The sequence below is a fragment of the Littorina saxatilis genome, linkage group LG13, assembly GCF_037325665.1.
Source record: "Littorina saxatilis isolate snail1 linkage group LG13, US_GU_Lsax_2.0, whole genome shotgun sequence".
In the NCBI taxonomy this organism is placed as follows: domain Eukaryota; kingdom Metazoa; phylum Mollusca; class Gastropoda; order Littorinimorpha; family Littorinidae; genus Littorina; species Littorina saxatilis.
In genome coordinates, this window is record NC_090257.1 from 33,330,018 (window position 1) to 33,345,935 (window position 15,918).

General features: G+C 46.6%; 1 protein-coding gene across 1 annotated transcript; it reads right to left on the bottom strand.

Moving 5' to 3' along the window:
• Nucleotides 1-928: 928 nt before the first annotated feature.
• On the bottom strand, nt 929-10,729 carry LOC138945872 (uncharacterized). The gene is made up of 4 exons (XM_070317392.1): nt 10,669-10,729; nt 10,103-10,345; nt 8,940-9,833; nt 929-1,272 (listed from the first exon to the last, which is right to left on the bottom strand). The coding sequence occupies exons 1-4, from the start codon at nt 10,727-10,729 to the stop codon at nt 929-931; spliced, it is 1,542 nt and encodes a 513-aa protein (XP_070173493.1).
• Between the last annotated feature and the right edge of the window lie 5,189 nt (nt 10,730-15,918).

The following is a 15,918-nucleotide window of genomic DNA, read 5'->3' on the forward strand; positions in this document are numbered from 1 at the left end:
TGACTGGAAGTTGGTTTATTGCATGTGTGAGACAGAGTGCACTGGAATTGAGTGTATGTGATGTGTACATCTGCAATTGCGCAAGGCTGAGCATGATCTTTAGAGTAAATAAAACCAAGAACGCTGAGGCGTGATTAACCATTCAGTCAATCAAATGCACTGAAATACGTCCGGTTCTCTCAGACATGCCTTATTAAACAATCAGATTAAATTACATATTCTTACTCCGAGTCACATATTTAGCATTGACGCAGTCGAGATGCTAGGTAGACTGAAAAAACGCTATCCCGTCTATAGTATAAGGGAAGCAACCCAAGCAAAAAAGTAGCAAGCTTGCTACCCTGGGTTGCCTCCCGTAGCGTGCATCACGCCACAGCTCTCGTACCCAATACGAGACACCCTCATTCGACATCTTTCAGCCAGAGAGACAGGTCGTGCTTGATTTCGCTCCTAGGCTGTTGTTTGCTGTCTGCTTGACACCCACCAGCCTCGGCTCCCCGTCTGCTCATAGCTGTTTCTAGCGGTGAGATTGTTCCATTTTGTTGTTGTTTGCTTTGCCATTCTGCTGAGAATTTTCTCGTCCGCGGACTTGTGAATTTTACTCGGTAGTTTGTTGCTGTGGCCGCCATTTTGGTCGCCATTTTTCGCTTACACGTGGTGTATTTTGCTGGTTAGTTTGGGTCCGTGCTCGGACTTTTAGCGTCGACCAGTAGCGCTTTTACCTGCTTGTAACTTGTACTTTGTGCTAGTTTATTCTGCTGAAGTTTTAACGTCCTAGAGACTTGTGTATTTTCAGTAGTTTGTTTTCTCGCGTGACAGCATGTCTGATAGTGAGAAAAAAGCGAGCAGCTAAGGCCGAGAGTAAGGGCATAGGCCCTGGCAAACCTAAGCCCTCGGCTTCTACTTCTTCGGCTAGGAACCCCACGGTTCACGTTTCTGACCCGAAGACTAACTTCGTTTTTTCGGTGTCCATTTCGGCGCCGGAGGAAACTTCGTCTGGCTCGCGGGCGGCGGGCATTACCGCTACCACGTCTGTGGCTAGCCTTTTGTCCTCTTTGCTTCCAGAAATTGAGATGGCGTGGACGGTCCTTGTTTCCAGCTCTGCCTCCCTCCCGGGGGTGTGCGACCCTCGGTCGTTGGCTTCCTGTGTTCCTGTTGTTTCCGGATCACCTGTCCAGCCTGCTGGCTTCGGCGTTGGTGCTGGAGGCGGTGAACAGGGAGGCGTTTCTCTTCTCGGCCGGCGCTCGGTGGCTACCGCTTGCGGGAGTGCACCTGAGCAGGTCCCTTTTGGGATACGGTCGTCACAAGGTATGTGCTCGCAGCAGCCGTCCGCGGCAGCTGCACTTCCGGCTCCGGCCGGAAGTAGTGGTTCACTGGACAGCGGACAGACCATGGTCCCTGCCGGTTTGAGCTACGAATTACGTAAGCAGCCGTCCGCGGCAGCTTCCCTTCCGGCTCCGGCCGGAAGTAGTGGTTCACTGGACAGCGGACAGACCATGGTCCCTGCCGGTTTGAGCTACGAATTACGTAAGCAGCCGTCCGCGGCAGCTTCCCTTCCGGCTCCGGCCGGAAGTAGTGGTTCACTGGACAGCGGACAGACCATGGTCCCTGCCGGTTTGAGCTACGAATTACGTAAGCAGCCGTCCGCGGCAGCTTCCCTTCCGGCTCCGGCCGGAAGTAGTGGTTCACTGGACAGCGGACAGACCATGGTCCCTGCCGGTTTGAGCTACGAATTACGTAAGCAGCCGTCCGCGGCAGCTTCGCTTCCGGCTCCGGCCGGAAGTGTTGGTTCACTGGTTCGCGGACAGCCCATGGTCCCTTCCGGTTCGAGCCTTGCCCTGCTACAGCAGCCGTTTCCGGCAGCTGCTCTTCCTGCCTGGGCAGGAAATGTAGGTCAAACGGGTCGTGCACAGTCATCTGTCACTTCCGGTTCCGGCCTAGGGCTTCCGGGTTGTGGCTTGCAGACTCCTCAGCACCAGCTATGGCATAGTTCTGCTGTTGCGTCTGCACTCCCTGCTCCTCCCGGCTTTTCCGGTTCGGTTCCCGCTGCTTCCGTTGTGTCGCCGGTGAATTTCGAATACGGTGGTTCTCCTGGGCACACAGGCTTTTTGCCTCTGTTGGGACAGCAGCAGCCACCCACTTCGGTGGTGGCCGCTAGCTCCTCTCTTCAGCTGCCTTCGGTCGTTGGTGACTCTCATCTTCCTCTTAGTCAGGGGTGAGAGTTTCATCGATGGCCAACAGGATGGGCGTTCGGCTTACGGCCTTCCCTCGCAGCGTCATTTGTCGGGTTCTTTTGGCTATGAGCCGTCCCCTTCAGGTGGCGTTTCGGACTTCGGGTCCGTGTACGAGGAGCAGCTGCCTTCGGCGGCTCTGGCCAGCTTCCGAATTTACGTCAGCAGTCGTTCGCGGCAGCCGCTTCCAGCTCCGGCCGGAAGTAGAGGTTCACTTGCTAGTGCACAGACTACTGTCACGTCTGGTTCGAGCCTTGTCCTATGACAGCGGTCGCCCGCGACAGCTGTTCTTCCGGTTCCGACCGGAAGTGTAGGGTCACTGGCTAGTGCACAGGCTACTGTCACGTCCGGTTTGAGCCTTGCCTTACGTCGGCAGTCGTACGCGACAGCGGCACTTCCGGTTCACGGAAGTAGTGCCTCGTTGGAACGTGGACAAATAATGATCCCATCCGGCTTGAGCTGCGCTATACGTAAGCAGTCGTCCGCGACAGCTTCTCTTCCGGCTCCGGCTGGAAATGTTAGTTCATCGGTGTGTGGGCAGCCCATGGCCCTTTCCGGTTTGAGCTTTGCCCTTTGCACGGCAGCCATTTCCGGCAGCTTCGCTTCCGGCCTTGGCAGGAGGGTAGGTCAAGCGGGTAGTGCACAGGTTACTGTCACTTCCGGTTCTGGCCTACGGCCTACCTTTGGGTTCCGAGCTTCAGCTCGTAGGTGGCTCAGCACCAGCTCTGGCATAGCGCTGCTGTTGCTGCCGCACTTCCGGCTCCTCCCGGATTTTCCGGTTCAGTTCCCGCTGCTTCCGTTTGGTCGCCGGTGAGTTTCGAACAAGGCTTGCCCTATGGGCATACAGGCTTCTTGCCTCTGTTGGGACAGCAGCATCCACACACTCAGGTGGTGGCCGCTAGCTCCTCTCTCCCACTTTCCTTGGTTTTTGGTCCCTCTCATCCTCCTCTCAGTTAGGGAATGAGCACAATCGATTGCCAACAGGAAGGACTTCGGTTGGCAAAGAGGAAGCAGCTACTTCTGGTTTGAAGAATCGCCCTTAGTAGCTTTTCGCCTTTTTGCCTTTTCGCCGAGCCCCCCTCTTCGACAGGGGGTGGCCTCCGGCGTCGGTTTCGTTGCTGGTTCCTCAGGGTTCTGCTTCGGAGCTGGCATCGGAATACCTTGCCGCTCCTGCGCAGGCTTCCTCCTTCGTGCCCTTAGCGGACCAGAGGAAGTTGCCTTGGCCAAGGTCGTCTCGTCGCCGCCTGTTGGCCTTTCCCCGTCCGCGTGCACCGTTTCCGGTCACGCCGGAACTTCTTCGCTTCTTACGAAGCCGTTGAGGAAGGATTCGGTTCTGCCGTTCTATGGGCAGAATCTCCTATTCTCTGAGGAAGGGGGCTGACAACTTTCGGAACTCAGTTCCATTTCCGAGGCTCTCCTGCGGGCGCTTCCTTGCGCTCTGGCAGATTCCTTGGCGCCCTTTCCCCTTAGTAAAGGGCAGGACGCGGAGGAAGTGTCTCACTCCTCTCCACACTTACAAGGGTGAACGAGGCACAGATGAGGCTGTCCTCTCTGCACTATTCCCATGCGGTCTCGTGCGGAAGGGACTTGTTTCTTGCCCACTCCCGGTTTTCTGAGGAGTCGACAAGGAACATTCTCAGTTCGTCATCCTTGGTGGACGGTCTCTCTCCGGCAGCCTGGCCTCTCATGCCAGAAGCAGGGGATTGAGACCAACAGAGAACAGCGGTTCCCTTCTTTTGAGCTTCAATTTGAAAGCAGCAAAAGCAGGCCGCTCCTAAGCAGGCTATACCTAAGCGGACTCAGCCTAAGCGGCCTACGTCCTCAGCTCAGGTGAGATTGTTTCTTTCACAGCCGTCATAGGCACACTGGGTTTTTGAAACAACAGCCGGCCTTAGGGCTTCGGGGTGTTAGCCTCGGCGGGAGCAACAGCCATTTCATCCGTTGGAGGTGGTGGTTGTTGCTTTCCTTGTGCTTGTGGCTTCGGGCTTCGACATTCTTTCTCTTTCCCAGCGTATGGGTGCTGAGAGGTCGATTTCCGTTTAAAAGGGGGTTTCTGCCTTTGGGCTTCCCCGTTTTCTCTTGCCACGAGCTTCTGGACTCGGTCCAGGTTTGTCTTTCGCCGAGTCTGACTTTGTCTTTCTCTAGCGATCAGACGCGTTCTGGTGTTTCGTCCAAACTTAAGGTTCACTTGAGTTGGCCTCGGAAGTAACATTCAGATTTTCCTGAGGGTGCATTGTCTGGGCATTGCATGTTTGAGAAGTCATTCTTGGCTTGTCACTTTTTCTCAGGTTTTTTGGCTACTCCTCCCCTTTTTGGGCAGAGGTCTAGCTAATGTTCCAGTTTTCTCGGTGCCGGCCTCTAGGCCAGCATCTTTTTCGGCGGCCGAAACTTTTGGTTTCTTACTGTGCCTGTGTACTTTGAGTACTTTGGTGCAATGGCCGGCCTACGGGCAGCAAGGCTCTCGGCCTTAGCCTGTGTTATAGTCTCCTGCCTGTCGTGTTGCGACTTTGGCAATTGGTTCCTGTGACTGCGGATTTCGTCTCTTCCTCTTCTCCATCATGCTTGCATGATGTGAGTTGGGACGATTTCTGCTGGGGTGGGCTTCCGGCCTGGTCACCCCTTTTTCACTTGCAACTATGACTATTACTGAGAACTCTGGTCTCGGGAGGCTGACGGCTGGTTCGCTCTGCGGGTCCGCATTTGCGGTGCTTATGCACTACCTTAGGTCGCTTCGTCCCCTTTTTTACCCCTCTCTCTGCTTTCGCAGGGATGGGCAGGGGACGACCGGTGACCGTCTCCCTTGAGTTTTGCTCATTGAGTTGGACCCTGGTACTTGATACTCAGGCGTCTCTCTCTTTCCGGTTTGGAGTTTGGTCACTCTTCCGGAGCTGACTGTTCTCTCAACGGCCTTTTGGGCCTCACTCCATCCCAAAGTTTTCTTACTTTGGCATGGTTGCCTTATGGTCTCCGTGAGGGTCGGTCCTTTTCAGGGCTTAGCCGGCAACCTTACGCACGGATCTTTTCCAGGCCATTAGCATTTCCTTCCATTTAAGGGGGGGGGGGGGGGGCAGCTTGTCCTTCCCTCTACTTGGTCGGGTTTATCCAAGACTGGGGTCCTTTTCCGGACTGTTTTACGGTTCAGAAGATTGGAAGAAGTGCTGGGCACAGCTTACTGGCTCTCTGAGGTCGTCTTTCGCATTTCTTGCCTGAGAGACATCTCGGCTGTCAATCAGGGTGGTTCTCGGTCCGTTTCTGTCCTTTGGCAGTGGGCCAGTTCCTGGCAAGGGTTTAGAGTGAGTCAGTGGTTGCTTTCTCACGGGATCCTTTCCTGACTTTTGGCAGTGGGCCAGTTTCTTGGCAAGGGATTTTCTTGCCCTCCGCCTTGTCATAGCTTATGCTATCTTTCCCTCGGCTCGGCCCGAGCCCATTTCCAGGGCCTGGGCCTCCTCCTTGGCCTTTTTTGCCTATGGGGTTTGGATGATGTCCTGCGCACAGCTTCTGGCGCTAGGATTTTGTCTTATCAGGTTCTGCAGACATTGCTGCCCTCTGTCAGGATGGGTCTCGGCCTATTCCTTCCTTGGCGGCAGCTGGCTTTTGTCTCTCCAGAACTTTAGAGTGAGTTTGAACTTTTTGATCTTACCCACCACCTTGTTGGAGTTATCTGCTAAATATGTGACTCGGAGTAAGAATATGTAATTTAATCGAAAATTTTTAATTAAATTTTCATTTGATTAATATACTTACCCGAGTCACATAGGTAATTCCCTCCCACCTTCCCCGCTTTTAGTTTCTTTGTATTCTAGAAGTCGAATGAGGGTGTCTCGTATTGGGTACGAGAGCTGTGGCGTGATGCACGCTACGGGAGGCAACCCAGGGTAGCAAGCTTGCTACTTTTTTGCTTGGGTTGCTTCCCTTATACTATAGACGGGATAGCGTTTTTTCAGTCTACCTAGCATCTCGACTGCGTCAATGCTAAATATGTGACTCGGGTAAGTATATTAATCAAATGAAAATTTAATTAAAAATTTTCGAGACGGAGACAGAGGGAGGAGGAGAGAGAGAGAGAGGCTGTGACGGAGGGACAGAGACCCGAAGATAATTTGAAAAGAAAAAGCCCTTGGAGGCTATAGAGATTACACAACGTCATCGAGTGAGGTGCCGAAAAATATTGAAACTCGAGGATGATTTTTTTGTGGTATCAACCGAGACCGTAGGTCGAGGTTGATACCACACAAAAAAATCATCCGAGAGTTTCAATATTTTTTGGTCCCTCACAAGATGACGTTTGTGTAATTTGTGTATACAATGATCAACGACAAAGACAAAAATTAAAACAAAAACAACACGAACTCTTTTCCATCGAGGAATGGTGGAAGGAAAATAGTGTGAATACACAACCGGAAATAGATCTAGATCTAAATTGATCTCTATGACCCGTGCCTTAATACCATTGAGATCATAGGAGATGCACAGCAGTGCCGATACCAGGTTTCTTTAGCTTCACTTTAAAATGATATCAGAACGATAGTTATTCACTTGAAAGTGAACACAGGAGAGTTGTATACAAAGTTTTATCATGCTGCAAACAAATGTCTTAAGGTGACAATAATCTATCGCTTTTCAATATGACGTCATTTGGGTGTTCCAGAATTGATAAGACATTCTCTTATTGAACAGTGAGCCATGAAGTTGAAGGTTTGAAGCATAATTTCCATTCAACGTATTTCTTCATTTTGAGCATATATTCAACATCAAACACAATAAAACTATATATTTTTGGAATCAGAAAATGATAAGGAATAGACAAATGATAGTTTTATGAGTCTAATTATTTCATAAATAAAGAAAGTGTCTGTTTAACCGTTTACTCAATTTTTAAGCACATTTTCAATCAAACACAGCAAAACTGTAAGTATTTGAAGTATTTATTTTCGGGTACAGAGGTAGTAAGGAATACAATGGTATCATTTTTGTAATTCAAGTTGAAATTAAAACTTAAATTTGTTTTTAAATCAGCAAATATTGTATGAACATTTCATAAACAAATTGTTGAGGTACCAAGCTGAAATGCAATCCCATAGTCCGGACTGGGTAAAAGGTTGTGTGACAAACATTTCAAGAAAATTGACGAAAAAAGGTAGCCTTGGCCTTTATTGGTTCATCCTTGGGTGGACTGGGTGGCCGAGTGGTAACGCACTTGCGTTCGGAAGCGAGAGGTTGCGAGTTCGACCCTGGGTCAGGGCGTTAGCAATTGTCTCCCCCCTTTCCTAACCTAGGTGGTGGGTTCAAATGCTGAGACGAAAAACCGAGGTCCCTTCGTGTACACTACATTAGGGTGTGCACGTTAAAGATCCCACGATTGACAAAAGGGTCTTTCCTGGCAAAATTGTATAGGCATAGATAAAAATGTCCACCAAAATACCCGTGTGACTTGGAATAATAGGCCGTGAAAAGTAGGATATGCGCTGAAATGGCTGCGATCTGCTGGCCGATGTGAATGCGTGATGTATTGTGTAAAAAAAATTCCATCTCACACGGCATAAATAAATCCCTGCGCCTTGAATATGTGCGCGATATAAATTGCATAAAATAAAAATAAAAAATAAAAATAATACGCGCGATATAAGCCTCATATTGATTGATTGATCCTTAAGTCTAGCGCCTCTGTTGGTGAAACGTTGAGCCTGCCACCCATGTTGGCCTCCCGACGGGACTGCAACCTTCGAGATTCCCTGGTTTGATCCTCTCTTCGTTCGCGATGAGCGACTATGTATACCTTACATTCATGGGGCCAAATTTGTCCAACCAATTTGTTTGTATTTAACTTAGAAATTTGATTCATCCTAAAATGTTTCCCTTCTTATTCAAGGGACGTAACCACTCAGTACACGTTTTCGAAGAAATCGATTTTGGGGGTGAAATCCATTAAATTTCACCACCAATTTTCTTCACATGCAAGAATCTGACTTTTCGTCCATAAATAATTTCACTTCTTAATTTTACCAGGAAACAACATTTCAGTCTTGAGTATATATCAAGGGGGAAATATGAACACGGGCGAAAGATGAAATCGTCACACCGGCACACACGCATGCCAGAACCCTTGTTGCCACACCTGCCCCCACATTTGTCATTCTACCACTCTGACCGGTGTCACGATTTCATCTTTCGCCTGTGTACATATTTCCCCCTCGACATATAGGGGAGACCGGGGCTAGTCCGCCTACTTTTATGCTTTTGGTAGCATAACTGGCGAGTTTGATGAACTAGAAGACTGATTGGGAAGAAGGGACACCACTCCCATATGGTGTGAATGACTAAAAGGTGGCAAACGTAAGAATAAACAGACAAAGACGGATGTGCCCCGGGGGCGGACTAGCCCCGGTCTCCCCTACTCAAGACTGAAATGTTGTTTCCTGGTAAAATTAAGAAGTGAAATTATTTATGGACGAAAAGCATGTCAGTTTCTTGCATGTGAAGAAAATTGGTGGTAAAATTTAATAGATTTCACCCCCAAAATCGAATACTCTTCGAAAACGTGTACTGAGTGGTTACGTCCCTTGAGTAACTTGAACTTGAACTTGAACTTGAAGTTTACTATGTGGTAGGCTGTGTAGCCTTTACATAGGTCCTATTACTAGACTGTAGCATGCGTGGCGGGCTATTTTACAATCTAGACTAGGCAGGTAGGGTTGTACATAGAAGTACTGTGGCGCCAGAAATTGTCTATCCTGGTCTTAAAGCTGTTGACTGATGGCGCTGTTACTGCCTCTTCAGGCAAACTGTTCCAGGTGTTCACTACTCGCTGGGAGAAGTAATTGCTTCGTACGTTCAGTCTACAGTGGTCTTTGCCGAGTTTCAGAGAGTGGCCTCTAGTGTCTCTACTGCTGATGGGCTCAAAGTGGGGTCTGTCCGCTTCGTACATGCCGTGCACATACTTGAAGGTGTCTATCATGTCGCCCCGCAGGCGACGGTGTTCCAGGCTTGGAAGTTTCAGAGCTTTCAGCCTCTCACAGTAGGGCTCGTCTTTCAGACCTGGAATGAGTTTGGTCGCTCTGCGTTGCACGTTCTCCACTTCAGCACATAGCGTCTTGTTGTGTGGCTGCCACACTGAGTGCCCGTATTCCAGCTTGGGTCGGACCAGACTCTTGTATAGTTGGATGAACATTTCCTCCGTCAGGTAGTCAAAAGTTCTCCTGATGACGCCCACGATCTGGTTGGCCTTTCCAGAGACTATGCTGACGTGTTCTTTGAAGCTCAGTCTGTTGTCGACGTGCACACCCAAGTCTTTCTCCACTTCACTCTCCTGTAGCTCAATGTTGACATCCACTCCTCCCCTCTTCCCCTTCATAAAGTACTTTGCCTCGGACTTCTTGTTGCCGAGCTTCAAGGTGTGGCACTTATCTGGGTGGAAGCGGAGCAGCCAGTTGTCCGACCACTGTTGTAGACTGTCCAGGTCATGCTGTAGTGCCTCTGGCCCCCCCTCTGTGTCGCTGCGAGTGTAGACCTTCGTATCGTCGGCGAATAGGCGGACAGGACAGGAACACACCTCCGGCAGGTCGTTGATGTAGATGACGAAGAGTAGAGGCCCGCAAACACTGCCTTGCGGCACGCCGCTAGTAACTTAGCTTGCTGTGAGGATGCTCCGTTGACCACTACGCACTGGGTTCTGTCCGTAAGGAATGACTCCACCCATCTTAGGACCTTTCCTTGGATTCCGTGGGCCGCAACTTTTGACAGCAGACGTTTGTGAGGCACCGAGTCGAACGCTTTCATGAAATCAGTGTAAATGATGTCCACACTCCCGCCATCGTCAAGAACCTCAGTCCAGGCATCCAAAACATCCAGGAGTTGAGTCACGCATGACCGACCTGCGACGAAACCGTGCTGCTCTTTGTGGATAAGGTTATTCTCTGCCAGGTGCTTCATGACTCTCTCCCTCACTAGACCCTCCATCACTTTGCACAGGATACAGGTCAGGCTCACCGGTCTGTAGTTGCCTGGGGTCAGGCGACTGCCTTTCTTAAAGATAGGAGTCACCGTAGCTCGTTTCCAGTCGCCTGGTACTTGTTCGGCTGCCAGAGAGCGACGGAAGAGTTCCGCTACTGGGTGTGCTAGTGAGTCCGTAAGAAGGAAAATATTTTAGGATGAATCAAATTTCTAAGTTAAGGTTGGACAAATTTGGCCCCATGAATGTAAGGTACACAAGGTCGCTCATCAGTACTATCGAAGGGTGTTTTTTTGTTCAGTGTAGAGTTTATACTAGATCAACGAGGCCGAGAAGCGAAATATCAACACGGCGAAAGATGAAAACGTCACACCGGCCCCCAAAAAGATTTCAAAATTAAACGCACGTTCTCTTAGTTGCACCAGCCATATCCTGTCTCAAATGCCCCAAAGTACTCTACATTGGTGAGACCGAAAGAACCCTCTCTACCCGCTTCACCGAACATCCGGCAGATATTCGGGATCGCCGCTGTAGGTCTGTTGCCCAACATTTCAACAGCAGCAACCACACCTCCCTGGATGCATGTGTGAGAGGTGTCTGGCAAATGTACAGCACCTCCACAGACAGAAAACAAGTTGAGTCCGATTTCATATTATCCCTGGGCACATCCACACCTGACAGTTTGAATGCGAAAATGTGATGTAGGGGAAGGGCTCCTAATATGGACCACTTTTTGTTTCATGCTGATAATTAACTAGCTTGTTTTCTTGGGAAGAAGTTTCATTTTGTGTTTGGTAGTCCTTCTCTCTTAGGTCAACCGTTAGGCCTAATTAGAGTGAAATAGCTTTGATAGACATTCAGCAAAAATTAAATACAGAAAAAATCACAAATGGTCCATATTAGGAGCCTGGGCGCCTAATATGGACCAGTGAAGCGGCCTTCGCGAATCACTGTAAAAAGCCCCCTATACTTCAAAATAACATGATACAACTTAGTGTACAAGTCAAACTAATTCAAATATGCTTTAGATTTGTCTGTTTCGGGTTGATGAGAGCATTATTTGAAGCACACCACTGAGGAAACTAAAGAAGCTTATCAAAAACAGAGTGAAAATAAGTGAAATTATCAACTTCCACGAAAAGAAGACTTTTGTTATATTTTTTTTAAATCTCGAGGGCTAGTTATAGGTTATTTCCAGCAAGTTTCTTAATGAATTAATGAAAATAGCCTTCAGCTTTTATTTTCTTCGATTTGTTGAAGGTGGTCCATATTAGGGGACTCGCACATACTTTGAGATTATGCTATTATTTTTTGTTTGCAGTAGAAACTCGGGGTCAACACTGCTAAAATGTAACAAATGCGGTCTTAGCTGTCATATATAGCAATTTTTGTGTGATAAAAGCTTTGGCTGTAGACAGAAACGAGTCCGTTTTAGGCGGCAAATTTAGAGTGAACGCTGCCAAAAGTGAAAACAAGTCGCGTAAGGCGAAAATACAATATTTAGTCAAGTAGCTGTCGAACTCACAGAATGAAACTGAACGCAATGCAATTTTTCAGCAAGACCGTATACTCGTAGCATCGTCAGTCCACCGCTCATGGCAAAGGCAGTGAAATTGACAAGAAGAGCGGGGTAGTAGTTGCGCTTAGAAGGATAGCACGCGGCTTTTCTGTACCTCTCTTTGTTTTAACTTTCTGAGCGTGTTTTTAATCCAAACATATCATATCTATATGTTTTTGGAATCAGGAACCGACAAGGAATAAGATGAAAGTGTTTTTAAATTGATTTGGACAATTTAATTTTGATAATAATTTTTATATATTTAATTTTCAGAGCTTGTTTTTAATCCGAATATAACATATTTATATGTTTTTGGAATCAGCAAATGATGGAGAATACGATAAACGTAAATTTGGATCGTTTTATAAATTTTTATTTTTTTTTACAATTTTCAGATTTTTAATGACCAAAGTCATTAATTAATTTTTCAGCCACCAAGCTGAAATGCAATACCGAAGTCCGGGCTTCGTCGAAGATTACTTGACGAAAATTTCAACTAATTTGGTTGAAAAATGAGGGCGTGACAGTGCCGCCTCAACTTTCACGAAAAGCCGGATATGACGTCATCAAAGACATTTATCAAAAAAATGAAAAAAACGTCTGGGGATTTCATACCCAGGAACTCTCATGTCAAATTTCATAAAGATCGGTCCAGTAGTTTAGTCTGAATCGCTCTACACACACACACACACACACAGACACACACACGCACACACACACGCACAGACACCACGACCCTCGTCTCGATTCCCCCCTCGATGTTAAAACATTTAGTCATAACTTGACTAAATGTAACAAGTCGCGTAAGGCGAAAATACAATATTTAGCCAAGTAGCTGTCGAACTCACAGAATGAAACTGAACGCAATGCCATTTTTCAGCAAGACCGTATACTCGTAGCATCGTCAGTCCACCGCTCATGGCACAGGCAGTGAAATTGACAAGAAGAGCGGGGTAGTAGTTGCGCTAAGAAGGATAGCACGCTTTTCTGTACCTCTCTTTGATTTAACTTTCTGAGCGTGTTTTTAATCCAAACATATCATATCTATATGTTTTTGGAATCAGGAACCGACAAGGAATAAGATGAAAGTGTTTTTAAATTGATTTGGACAATTTAATTTTGATAATAATTTTTATATATTTAATTTTCAGAGCTTGTTTTTAATCCGAATATAACATATTTATATGTTTTTGGAATCAGCAAATGATGGAGAATAAGATAAACGTAAATTTGGATCGTTTTATAAATTTTTATTTTTTTTTTACAATTTTCAGATTTTTAATGACCAAAGTCATTAATTAATTTTTAAGCTACCAAGCTGAAATGCAATACCGAAGTCCGGGCTTCGTCGAAGATTACTTGACCAAAATTTGAACCAATTTGGTTGAAAAATGAGGGCGTGACAGTGCCGCCTCAACTTTCACGAAAAGCCGGATATGACGTCATCAAAGACATTTCTCAAAAAAATGAAAAAAACGTTCGGGGATTTCATACCCAGGAACTCTCATGTCAAATTTCATAAAGATCGGTCCAGTAGTTTAGTCTGAATCGCTCTACACACACACACACAGACACACACACGCACACAAACACGCACATACACCACGACCCTCGTTTCGATTCCCCCTCGATGTTAAAATATTTAGTCAAAACTTGACTAAATATAAAAAGAGAAAAAGCATAACGGTTTTGAGATTTGTGTTTCTGCAACTGTTTTGAAATGTGCAAGTTATCCAGAGAGGGTGAATACAGCGAATACAACTTTTGTGAGCGCTCTAGTGCTGTTAGTTTATCAGAACAGGAGGTGGTCCATATTAGGAGCCGGTCCATATTAGCATCTCGTTACTCCCCCGTATCGTTACTCCCCCGGCTCGTTACTCCCCCGTATCGCTACTCCCCCGGCTCGTTACTCCCCCGTACCTTTTGATTACACTTAAGTAATGTAGCTATTAATTAATTGAATTTTCAAGAGAGAGAGAGAGAGAGAGAGCATGTTTAAAGAACTTACAACTGGCAGATCTGCCTGTACATTCGTGTACAGTACATCTTTGAAAAAAAAAGTATATATATATTTTAAGCAGAAGAGATACGGGGGAGTAACGAGATGCTCAGCTCGTTACTCCCCCGTATCCGATACTCCCACGGCTCGATACTCCCCCGGCTCGTTATTCCCCCGGCTCGTTACTCCCCCGTATCGTTACTCCCCCGGCTCGTTACTCCCCCATACACAGAAAATGACTGGATAACCCTGTGATAGTAAGTTAACATGAAATATTGTTTTTCCGGAGAAATTGTCTGGATAAACAAAGAAACAAACAAACAAACAGCTGGACAGTGGGGGGGGGGGGGGGGGGGGGGGGAAACATTATTTCATGCCAACTTACTATCACAGGGTTATCCAGTCATTTTCTGTGTACTGGGGAGTAACGAGCCGGGGGAGTAGCGATACGGGGGAGTAACTTGTCGGGGAAGTAACGAGCCGGGGGAGTAACGAGCCGGGGGAGTATCGAGCCGGGGGAGTAGCGATACGGGGGAGTAACGAGCTGATCCCCCCTAAACATACTGTGGATTTACGGTACGTGTGTGTGTGTGTGTGTGTGTGTGTGTGTGTGTGTGTGTTTGTTTATGTGTTTGGTTTTGTGTGTGTGTGTGTGTGTGTGTGTGCGTGCGTGCCTGCGTGCAGTGCGTGTCAGTGTTTCCCCCCTTCTTTTTACATTTAGTCAAGTTTTGATTTTCTTTTCTTCTTACTTCCCCCCCCCCCCCCCCCCCACCCTCTCAATGAATGTGTATTACTTTTAGTCTGTATGCCTGTGCCCATGACATCATCCAACCACTTCTCTCCCCTGTCATTCATTTCCGTTCCTAGAGTTCCTTCCCTTTTTTGCGTGTTTCCCCTCCATTTTCTTTCAAACCTTGAGTTCCGTGTTGCGTCTGCTTTTTACATTTACCGTAGTCAAGTTTTGACTAAATGTTTTAACGTAGAGGGGGGAATCGAGACGAGGGTCGTGGTGTATGTGCGTGCGTGTGTGTGTGTGTCTATCTGTGTGTGTGTGTGTGTGTGTGTAGAGCGATTCAGACTAAACTACTGGACCGATCTTTATGAAATTTGACATGAGAGTTCCTGGGTATGAAATCCCCGAACGTTTTTTTCATTTTTTTGATAAATGTCTTTGATGACGTCATATCCGGCTTTTCGTGAAAGTTGAGGCGGCACTGTCACGCCCTCATTTTTCAACCAAATTGGTTCAAATTTTGGTCAAGTAATCTTCGACGAAGCCCGGACTTCGGTATTGCATTTCAGCTTGGTGGCTTAAAAATTAATTAATGACTTTGGTCATTAAAAATCGGAAAATTGTAAAAAAAAATAAAAATTTATAAAACGATCCAAATTTACGTTTATCTTATTCTCCATCATTTGCTGATTCCAAAAACATATAAATATGTTATATTCGGATTAAAAACAAGCTCTGAAAATTAAATATATAAAAATTATTATCAAAATTAAATTGTCCAAATCAATTTAAAAACACTTTCATCTTATTCCTTGTCGGTTCCTGATTCCAAAAACATATAGATATGATATGTTTGGATTAAAAACACGCTCAGAAAGTTAAAACAAAGAGAGGTACAGAAAAGCGTGCTATCCTTCTTAGCGCAACTACTACCCCGCTCTTCTTGTCAATTTCACTGCCTTTGCCATGAGCGGTGGACTGACGATGCTACGAGTATACGGTCTTGCTGAAAAATGGCATTGCGTTCAGTTTCATTCTGTGAGTTCGACAGCTACTTGACTAAATGTTGTATTTTCGCCTTACGCGACTTGTTGTTGTCTTTTGTGTTCTTGTTTTTCATGATGAAGCTTTCATAAGCGAAAATTCGTATCGTCTTGTGTCGTTCTTGTATCGGTGAGTACAGTAATCCTTTGTTTTTTAACTTTGTTCATCTTACCACTGACGCCGGTCACTTCGTTGTTTAGATTTTGCAAACTGGCAAATATCATAATATGGCGTCATCAAATAACGCTATGAATAATAACAACAGAAAATGCCATAAAAAATGCACACGTCAAGTTTCATTGGTAGTTTTTGACCAATGCTTTGCTCGCACAGAGACACATGCACACATGCACCTAGGGGGGAAATGGTCATCTAGCTCCACCCTTGTTAGTACTTTCTGTCAAT

What these genes read in the sequence shown, in the direction of transcription:
- LOC138945872 (XM_070317392.1), bottom strand. Translation starts at nt 10,729, where the DNA reads ATGTTGGGCAACAGACCTACAGCGGCGATCCCGAATATCTGCCGGATG. An exon ending in CCGGATGTTCGGTGAAGCGG is followed by an intron (nt 10,346 to 10,668) that starts GTAGAGAGGGTT and finishes CGGACTCACTAG; the next exon opens with CACACCCAGTAGCGGAACTC. An exon ending in GCAGCACGGTTTCGTCGCAG is followed by an intron (nt 9,834 to 10,102) that starts GTCGGTCATGCG and finishes GCGTGCCGCAAG; the next exon opens with GCAGTGTTTGCGGGCCTCTA.